Source organism: Sander vitreus, chromosome 5, assembly GCF_031162955.1.
Source record: "Sander vitreus isolate 19-12246 chromosome 5, sanVit1, whole genome shotgun sequence".
NCBI lineage: Eukaryota > Metazoa > Chordata > Actinopteri > Perciformes > Percidae > Sander > Sander vitreus.
Genome location: NC_135859.1, coordinates 12151816 through 12162388, shown reverse-complemented (window position 1 = coordinate 12162388; position 10573 = coordinate 12151816). Strand labels below are relative to the sequence as shown.

The window sequence follows — 10573 nt, the reverse complement described above, 5'->3', positions numbered from 1 at the left end:
CCAGTATTACCTCCAGTATTACTGATCCACATCACTAACTCATACCTGTCAAGTTTTGGATTTGAAAATAAGGGAAATTTTCCGGCTCCCACCGCGAGCAGTCCCACCACCCCAACCAAGCTCCAGTATCCCTTACATTTTAAGACAGGTGTACAAGAAAGCTAAAATCACCACTTGATGCAGAATGCTGAAAACATTTACAATTTATAACATTGCTTGTCTTTACATTTACATTTTATTTTCATTCCACACATTCTTTTCATTTCATATTGCTTTTCTTTTACATTTTTCTTTTCATTTCACATAACTTTTCTTTACTCTTTTAGTGAGTTATTGTACAAATTTGTTGCAGACTTTGCATTCTTTAAGAATGGGTACGTTTTGGAAGGAATGTATTTGTGGGCTGGGCCAGAGTGGTTAATTTTACATGAGAGTAGAGCGCAAACAGTTCTGTTGTCTAACGTCATCCTATTCTCTCTAACAATCTTTAGTACCATGCTAAACACCCTTTCTGAACTTGCATTGCTATGGGGAATGCATAGTAAAGCCTTCATAAGTTATGGCAGCTCACTGAACCTCATGTCCTTTCCTACCAGGCCATGTCGATTCTGTCTTCTTGGGGGAGTTGCTTACTATCTGTCACCTGATAGTCTGTGAATTCCTCTCTCATCTTATCCTCGTTCAGCCTCAACTGAGGGAACAGGGCCCCTAGCCTTTCCACTGTAAAGTAAAACAAGTGTTTGACTGAACATTGCAGATCTAAACAAGTATCAAGTATACTGTGCCAATTATTTGTTTGGTTATCAATGGGGAACTGTCCCCAGAGGATGTTGTTATAATGCGATGTAAAGCCCTTTGAGACAAATTGTTTGTAAAAATGGGCTATACAAATAAAATTGCCTTGCCTTGCCTAACATCAATAGGCTTTATGCACAGCTGCACTACTTCCTGAACTTAAGCCAGCTCCTTTATTTCCTGTCTTACATTATTGGACAAACTGATTAATCCAGGTGTGTCTGACCATCGCTAGGGTGGTTGCTAGGGTAAGTAGTGGAGCTGGGCATAAAGCCTATTGGAAACTGTTTCTATTATCTACCTGTCCCTGGAGTTATGTTAAGACGAGCTGCAGGGTCCAGCACTTTCAGGTCCCTCAGGAGTGGATGGTCGAGGGGAAAGGAGGAGAACATCTTCTTAAGCACTGCCTCATAGAAGCTTCTCACAGTTCTACAACAGCATAAGAGTGAAAAAAAAATGCATTAGTGGTAATATTTTTAGGCACACTACAGCCTATACTCTCATACTGTCAAAAGATGATATCATAATATAACTACTGGGTAATATACTCACTGAAAGATTTTCTTCTCGGCTGACACAGGGAGCTCAGCGCTTCTCTTTGTGTCTGCTCCGATAAAGAGATCTTCATCAGCCAACTGATGTCCATCTCCATACTCCACCTCCCTGAGAGGTACACCCACGATTGCCCTGGCTGGTATGAGGTAGCCCAGGATCCTCTTCATCAGCCTGCACATCTCCTCTTCAAGTCTGTGAATTTGTACTCCCTCTGACTGCAGATAATATCAATGGTCACAACAAAATAACGGTGAAATAAGAATGCTACAATAAGCACAAACATTTAATTATATACTATTATTCACTCACTCATTCATTCAATATCATTGACACCCACCTGGAAGGCAATGTTAAATTCAGATAAAGGCTTAAGGGCAGCACTCAGGAACAGGAAGTAGGTCTTCACGAATGGATCACGCAGATGGCTTGCCAGATCACGCACTTTAACACTCCTCTGCACCTCTTCATGACTGTTAAAGTAGGCCTACTGTACATAGAGATACAGGGTGGCAATACATGGTTAAAATGGAAATATAGCATAGTAAACTGTGTAGATATCTGCTGAGTGGAGTTACCATCCTACCTGTAGCGCATCCCACTGGTTCAGCACCCTCTGGATGCAGGTTAACAGACTCAGCCATCTGGTGCTGCAGTACCTGAGGAGCTTCAGGTGGTCTGAATCAGTGAAGTCTACAAACTCTTTGTAGACTTCACATCTTTTTGCACTGAGAGATAGAACATTACTCTGTTAGTGGTTGGAATTGTGAGTGAGTGTGTGTGTGTGTGTGTGTGTGTGTGTGTGTGTGTGTGTGTGTGTGTGTGCGTGCGTGCGTGCGTGCGTGCGTGCGTGCGTGCGTGTGTGTGTGTAAAGAATATGAACTGCAGGCCTACTAGGCTACCTTGTTCATGAGTTAGCCACATGCAATGTTGTTACATTGTAACACACACAACATTAGGCGAGAGAAATAGCAGGCCTATATGTATGCATTTACCTTTTATCAGTGGGTGTATATCCCCACCGGGATATCTTCCACTGGTACCTGGGCTGCTCTGATGCCACAGCCAGTGGCCAGCTGGTCTTCAGTCTGCTGATGACCGAGTTATGGCAGCCTTTCATAACACTCGCATTATCAGAGTTAAAGGCAATCAGGTTATCCCATGGGATGCCGCTTTTTCTATTGGAAACAGGAAAAAAATGCCACAAAACGTCTCAGACAAAATGTAAGGTTGTAATTAAATGCAATCTACTAAACATGTCAACAACACAGTGCAGTTCCCCTTACCTTAATGCTTCACTAAGCTTTTCATACAGATTTTCTGCATTTCCTACATTTGCATGTAGGCATCTCCAGGAAACTTGTAGCGACCTGCAGAGTGGCCTCATCGTAGAGTCTAGTCAGGATGACGAATTCTTTGTCTGTTTTTCTGTTGTTCGATTCGTTGCACATCAGTGAAAAGGGCTGAGATCGCATGTTTTGGCCAACTCGTCCTCTAGTTCTGCTGATATGGCACCTGTTGAGTGTCCAGTAATTAGCTAGTAAGTTAGCCTACAACATGCATGCCATGGGTTAATGCTCAAATGTTAGAATATTCAAACACATTTCAAACACATTTTATACCGTTTTAGCAAACGTACAGTAGCCCAGCAGCAAGATAGGTAGCTATATGGCTAGCTAACTTACCTTTGATGATTTGAGTAGCCTTAGTTTTCCCCGTTGAGTATTTTCGTGCAATGGCAGAGTCCGGGAACATGTCAGCTACACACTTGTTGAAGTCGTCGTGGAAGGAGAAAGGAATGTTGTTTTTGGCACACAGCATTGCCATTTTTACCTCTGAACGTGTGACCTGGTCTGCCTCGGTGGCATTTCTCGTCACGAATGCTGACATCGCCTGGGCATGTTTTTGTGCCTCTAGCCCGCGCTTGTGCTTGGCGGATTTCTCGTGCTGACATACATCATTCCTTCCCCCGTGTGAGATGCTCCTCTTCAGAAAAGTAAATTTGCTGTCCCATGAGATCGCGGTATTTACATGAGGGTTTTGGTTTTTTGGCAGGAGTGCCTTCCGTCTCTGTCGTAGCGTCTATCATCCGTCTCTGTTTTTTTTTCTTTTTTTTCCCGCGTTGTTACTCATCATCTGACCTCACACACTAACCTCGCGACAACTGCCACCTACAGTACCTGTAGTAGGCTACTGCAGGTGGCAGTTATTGCAAAGCTAGTGACAAAGCTCAGATTGGGAATGTTTTTTTTTTTTTACTCCGCCCGGGCCCGGGGTATTATTATTTTTTAATAACGCAGGTTAAAATACAGGAGATTTATGGGAAAATACTAATACAGGAGGACGGCGGGAAAGAAGGGTAAAATACGGGACTTTCCTGGCCAAAACGGGATACTTGACAGGTATGCACTAACTGTATATATTGACTTCACTACTTCTCAGCAGTCATATAGACTATTTATATATACTGCGTTATAACTGATCCTCATCATTAACTAGACTACAATTTAATTTGCAATTAATTTGTGTTATCACCATACCACTGTCGCATATCCATCGACTTACTTACACCTCACTTTGCGCCGGCTTTGAAATGCTTACTTAACCTGTACTTATGTAGCCTATTGCATTCTGTTTTCCTGTACTATATTGAATGTGAAACTGTATGTTGTCTTGTACGCTTATGCTTTTCTTGGCCAGGTCGCCGTTGCAAATGAGAACCTGTTCTCAACGGCGTACCTGGTTAAATGAAGATTAAATAAAAAAATGATGATCGCCTGTCTTTAGCAGTGCCTCTCTGAATAGTTAGGCTGAATCCCATTTCTCTATTACCCCTACCCCTTAGCCCTTGGCCCTAGCCCTTGGCCCTAGAAAAACGAGGGGTAAGGGGTAGGGGTGAAAACATACCCCTGTGAAATGGGATGCCACTTGGTTACATCATCATACGTACTTAGGTCTGTTTGCAATACATATTTGTATACACACTGCATGGTGTGTTGTATATCTGTTTCAGTTATCACTGTTTTGAATGTCATTGATGTTCAGAAACACTTTCTTTGTTAACAAAAAGCTGTCTTTATTGCCCAATAAAGTAAACACTACAGGCAAAAACATTATATAAAAATATGTTATATTACAGAACCATTATCAACTATTTAACTTACATGTCACACACATATAAAGAAGGCACTCAATATGTATAAAACTCAAAAAAGACACACAAGACCACAAACAAACAAAAAACTACAGCTATTCTGAAATTCCAGACCCCAGTCTGATGCCTGTTGGCCAGTAACCTTTCCCCTAATACACCATTTCCTTCATTAGTGTCCTGTATCATGACCAACAACAATGTACAGGTGCGTGAACAGGAATGAATTACACATGTTTACAATAATACAGTACCAATACAATAATGAATGGCTACAACACCAACGCAGAAACTTCTGCTCGTTTTCAGAAAGTGGATCAGCTGCTGGGTTTCCTCCGGTGTCCCTGTGTGATACAGGACGGTAGTGTTATACACTGATATCAAGCGAAATTCGCTGCTAATGGAGTTTAGTTAACACTGTAGACATGCATGGAGTCCATTCAAGGCAGCGAAATGCGGGACTGTTGTGCAAATAAGCAATGTAGCTAACGTTAATGTTAACTTTAACGTTAACGTTAACTTTAGCGTTAGCGTTAGCATAGCAAGCTAGCGATTTTTAAAAACGTTTCAATTACAAATATGGTTGCAAATATATATGTACAGGACTGTGCAGAGCACAAAACAAGACCGTCATAATTTTTAAATCAGTTCTTTAAGCCGAAAATACTTACATTTATGGATCTCTCTGGTCGACGGGGCAGCCATGTTCCTTGTTGCGCAATGAATCTGGATAGCCCTTGCTGTTCAAGTAAGCTTGCGTCCTTACTTAGTGTCAAGGGGTATATAGCCCTTCCCCTTAGCCCTACCCCTCGACCAAAATGAGTATTGGGACAGCACTTACTCTCTCGGGAGCGCACAAACCAAGGGCTAGGGGTAAGGGGTAGGGGTAAGATAGAGAAATGAGACGCAGCCTAATCCTCCAGGCCAAGTACTCAGTTCCACTCTCGCCATCATAATAATGCTCCTTGAAGGATGAAAGGGTAACAGAAACAGATACTTAATTAAAATTACATTTAAAAGGGAAAACAACATGGTCTGGTAGGATTCAAAAATTTTCAATAGCATTTAACTAGAGCTGCAACGATTAATCGATTAGTTGTCAACTTTTAAATTAATCGGCAACTATTTTGATAATCGATTAATCGGTTTGAGTAATTTTTTAAGACAAAAGTAAAAAATTATTTGATTCCAGCTTCATAAATGTGAATATTTTCTAGTTTCTTCTCTCCTCTGTGACAGGAAATGGAATATCTTTGAGTTGTGGACAAAACAAGACATTTGACGACGTCATCTTGGGCTTTGGGAAACACTAATCCACATTTTTCACCATTTTCTGACATTTTATAGACCAAACAACTAACTGATTAATCCAGAAAAAAAAATCAACAGATTAATCGACTATGAAAATAATCGTTAGTTGTAGCTCTATTGCAATGCAAAGTTCCTGTAGAAAGAATGTGTGTGTGTGTGTGTGTGTGTGTGTGTGTGTGTGTGTGTGAGTGAGTGAGTGTTTCTGCAATAACACTACCTCCATAGTCGTAACAAAGCTTGTTAAATTTAAAACAAAGTGTTCTCTTTTTTGTTATTTATAATTCATTATTATTTTTAACAGCTCAGGTCCTTTAAAGCATGGCAAGAAATTCCAGGTTTTTTTGCACTACTGAAAAATTAGCATATGTTTGCACGTCTATAGCATACATTTAGTTCTGTTATTTGTCTTGTGTTTGAAATAACATTTAGTTTTTTGAATAAAATTATGTAAATATGATTTTTTTTTGTCTTTTTTATCTGATTCATCGATTAATCGAGGAAATAATTGACGATAATTGATGATCAATTATCACTTATTAATATAAACTCCAACACAAAGCAGAAGTTTGTCACAATGAGAATAATTAACTGTTCAACACTTCATAAAGGAGACACCTGAAACCAAACCAGGAGCCTCTATAGCCCAAACCTGTGGGGCTGCTGAAGAAGAAAACCATCCCCTTTAAGAAGCACAGGCCTTTTGAAGATGGAACAGCACTGCTTTACAAATCAGAATCAAAATGGGATGTTGAGTCATTGAAATCTTTCTGTTCTCTTGTAAAATAGTACCAATTTTAAAGGCTGTAGAAAGTGCACTTGAAGCAGGGTCGGGCCGGGTCAGGACTTGGATGGGACAAGTGTATCTCACTTGACATCAAGCCCCGCCCACATCCAAGTCAGTCATTTTTCTTTGCTTACGTCACTCCCCCATATGCTCGAACGGACCAAGACAGCCTGGTAGCATTTTTTACTATGAAGGAAATTATTTGGATAAATGCCATGTTTTCATTTTGAATCTTTTAATTTTATTTGAAAATTTTATATCCATAAATGTAAATGATCTGAAAGAAAACCGAATATTCACCAATTTTGAAACTTATATTTTGAAACTTTAAAACGACTGACAAATAAGAAAGCCATCTGGACTCTGAACATTTACTGTTAGGGGCTTGTTCTGACCCAGAACGCAGAGATTTCACACACAGACAATGAAAGCAGTTTGTAAAGGTTTTAATGAACAAAATGGTACTCATACAGTGTGGATTTTGTCTGAGCGGGGAATCTCCTGGCTGGACCGAGTACCGAGGCGAGCCGAGGGGGAGGGATCCAAGTCGTACGAGACTTGAGGCGGACAGGCAGGGAAGAGTTCACAGAAGTTTCCACAGGTAGAGGATAAGGCTGGACGGTGAGGCTGGAAGCTTGTAGGCACAGCGGAGGAGGCAGCAGGTCTAAGCGGTCACTGGACAGAAACATAGGGTAAGTATGAGCTCAGGAGAACAAAGACAAAAGCTAGGGTGCACAAGACAACACGGACACAACTTGAAATAACTGAGAACTCAGAGCCAAGTTACCACATGGGTGTAGATAACGGACTGGCGCCGAAGAGGTGATCAGCCCGGGTTTAAGGCTGCGTCTCAGTTCTCTATCTTACCCCTACCCCTTACCCCTAGCCCTTGGTTTGCGCGCTCCCGAGAGAGTAAGTGCTGTCCCAATACTCATTTTGGTCGAGGGGTAGGGCTAAGGGGAAGGGCTATATACTCCTTGACGCCAAGTAAGGACGCGAGCTTACTTGAACAGCAAGGGCTATCCAGATTCATTACGCAACAAGGAACATGGCTGCCCCGTCGACCAGAGAGATCCATAAATGTAAGTATTTTCGGCTTAAAGAATTGATTTAAAAATTACGACAGTCTTGTTTTGTGCTCTACACAGTCCTGTACATATATATTTGCAACCATATTTGTAATTGAAACGTTTTTAAAAATCGCTAGCTTGCTATGCTAACACTAACGCTAAAACTAACGCTAAAACTAACGCTAAAGTTAACATTAACGTTAGCTACATTGCTTATTTGTACAACAGTCCCGCATTTCGCTGCCTTGAATGGACTCCGTGCATGTCTACAGTGTTAACTAAACTCCATTAGCAGCGAATTTCGTTTGATATCAGTGTATAACACTACCGTCCTGTATCACACAGGGGCGCCGGAGGAAACCCAGCAGCTGATCCACTTTCTGAAAACGAGCAGAAGTTTCTGCGTTGGTGTTGTAGCCATTCATTATCGTATTGGTACTGTATTATTGTAAACATGTGTAATTCATTCCTGTTCATGCACCTGTACATTGTTGTTGGTCATGATACAGGACACTAATGAAGGAAATGGGGTATGAGGGGAAAGGTTACTGGCCAACACGCATCAGACTGGGGTCTGGAATTTCAGAATAGCTGTAGTTTTTTGTTTGTTTGTGGTCTTGTGTGTCTTTTTTGAGTTTTATACATATTGAGTGCCTTCTTTATATGTGTGTGACATGTAAGTTAAATAGTTGATAATGGTTCTGTAATATAACATATTTTTATATAATGTTTTTGCCTGTAGTGTTTACTTTATTGGGCAATAAAGACAGCTTTTTGTTAACAAAGAAAGTGTTTCTGAACATCAATGACATTCAAAACAGATATACAACGAAACAGATATACAACACACCATGCAGTGTGTATACAAATATGTATTGCAAACAGACCTAAGTGTGTATGATGATGTAACCAAGTGGCGTCCCATTTCATAGGGGTATGTTTTCACCCCTACCCCTTACCCCTCGTTTTTCTAGGGCCAAGGGCTAGGGCCAAGGGATAAGGGGTAGGGGTAATAGAGAAATGGGATTCAGCCTTAGTATTGCTGGAATGAATCTTGTAGATGAGCTGCAGCTGTGAGGAATGGCTGTGCAATGTTGATTCGGCCACGCCCCTTGACCTACTTTCCTCTGAACACACCTCCAGCACTCCAGGTGGAAAAACACAGATACACACAGACAAACAGAGAACAAAAACACCCAAAACAGGGCGGAGAGAGAGAGCTGCCCATAACGTTTACAATTAACACCTCTTTAATGTATGAATTTAATGTTTATAATGTGTTTATGTATCTGTACTTGAATAATAAAGTTTTTTGAAAAAAAAAAAAAAAGACGGCCTGGTGCAAAGCTGATATAGCCTCTTGTTTCACATTAGATAGAAACTGATGATGTAGGCTAAACACAAACGACATTTCATGCAACAGTGAAGTTTTCATGTAGTTAATGTAATTGGTCCAGTGTACTTTTTATAAAAGGTAAAACTAATATATTATATAGACTTATTATATGCAAAGCGAGATATTTCAAGCCTGTATTTGTTATAATTTTGATGATTATGGCTTACAGTTAATGTAACCCTCAGAAAATTTTAATATTGTGAAAAGGTCCCACTCTAATCAGCTAATTAATCCAGAAGACCTGCAAAGGGTTCCTGCTCCTCGGATATTCGGCTTCACTCAGTGACCTGCACAGTAACACACCTAATTTAAGTATTTCAAAAGGTTGAACACATACAGATGTCTAGACAGTAAAATTGCTACGTGATTACCGTTATATCCGAGGGTTGAAGTTGCATTTTATCGGGGTAGTGCAAGTTTCTGCTGTGGCTTAGCTGAAGTTAACGCAGCCTGAGCTTTCACGTTGCAATATAAAAGGTGTTGACTGTTGACTTAGCTAGCTAGCACGCAAACAGTTAATTTACATGTCTACGAGCATGTTAGCAAACTACACCAAGAGACAAGTACCGAGGAATATTGAAAGAAAGCAGGGGAAACTAGTAGCCTACTTCCATACTTTTTAGCATTGGCTAATTAGCAACCTGCCTGCCATTAGATGTTAGCTTCCGAGCTAGTTAGCAGCTAGCCCCAGAAATTCATGAAAACAAGGCTTTCACCGGAGCAGTCTTACGTTATTCCCGAACCACTCTTTTCGTTTCAAAATCGGAAATCAAATGAACGAAAAAGTACACGGGCCCAATAACAGTTCACTGTTGTTGCATGAAATGTCGTTTGTGTTTAGCCTACATCAGTTTCTATCACTTAATGTGAAACAAGAGGCTATATCAGCTTCGCTACCGTCTTGGTCCGTTCGAGTGTATGGGGAGTGACGTAGGCAAAAATGACTGACTTGGATGTGGGGAAGGCGGGGCTTGATGTCAAGCCCCGCCTTCCCGCAGGCTGCAGCGAAATGCTCCTCAGATGGGAGACCGCTGGTGCTGTAAGCTTTTCTTTTTCATCAGCAGAGGGTGCTAGCGATGGTCAAATGAAGCTTCGCAAAACACTGTCTTTATTTTCTGAGCTCACTAGATGGCGCTTTCTGTTCAACAAAGGGTTGAAAACACACTGAATTGCCATTCCTTTAACCTTTTTCTTTCAAGGGCGTAAGCCTCTCCCCACAACGCGTAGCTTCTATAGCGCCATTTTGATGCTAATAAGCCATCACCTGCCGTTCCATTGACTGCCATTCATTTTGACGTCACTTTGACAGCGAATAACTTTACATCTGAAGCGTTTAAAGACTCTATTTGTCCATTGTTTATTTGTAAAGAAACAGGACAATGTATAAAAGGCTCCATTACCTTGTATCTCATGTTATGGCTCCGTAGCAGACGTTTTTGTAAAAATAGGCTAACGATTGTGTCATAACCACACGACTTACTGTCACATAGTAGAGGAATTACCGTATAGTCAGT

At 40.9% G+C, this 10573-nt stretch overlaps 1 protein-coding gene and 1 long non-coding RNA gene across 2 annotated transcripts; both read right to left on the bottom strand.

The window, feature by feature from the left end:
- Positions 1-226: 226 nt before the first annotated feature.
- Positions 227-2258, bottom strand: LOC144517544 (uncharacterized). Its single transcript, XM_078249627.1, has 5 exons — positions 2242-2258; positions 1934-2075; positions 1688-1834; positions 1348-1565; positions 227-1224 (listed from the first exon to the last, which is right to left on the bottom strand). Exons 1-5 carry the CDS (start codon positions 2256-2258, stop codon positions 1089-1091), a joined length of 660 nt encoding a protein of 219 aa, XP_078105753.1. The 3' UTR covers positions 227-1088.
- A 90-nt stretch (positions 2259-2348) lies between these two features.
- On the bottom strand, positions 2349-3421 carry LOC144517593 (uncharacterized). The gene is made up of 3 exons (XR_013501949.1): positions 3033-3421; positions 2634-2862; positions 2349-2525 (listed from the first exon to the last, which is right to left on the bottom strand). It is a non-coding gene; the product is annotated as an uncharacterized LOC144517593 (long non-coding RNA).
- Positions 3422-10573: the final 7152 nt, after the last annotated feature.

What these genes read in the sequence shown, in the direction of transcription:
- LOC144517544 (XM_078249627.1), bottom strand. An exon ending in ACCAGTGGGATGCGCTACAG is followed by an intron (nt 1,835 to 1,933) that starts GTAGGATGGTAA and finishes TATGTACAGTAG; the next exon opens with GCCTACTTTAACAGTCATGA. An exon ending in GCCGAGAAGAAAATCTTTCA is followed by an intron (nt 1,225 to 1,347) that starts GTGAGTATATTA and finishes ATGCTGTTGTAG; the next exon opens with AACTGTGAGAAGCTTCTATG.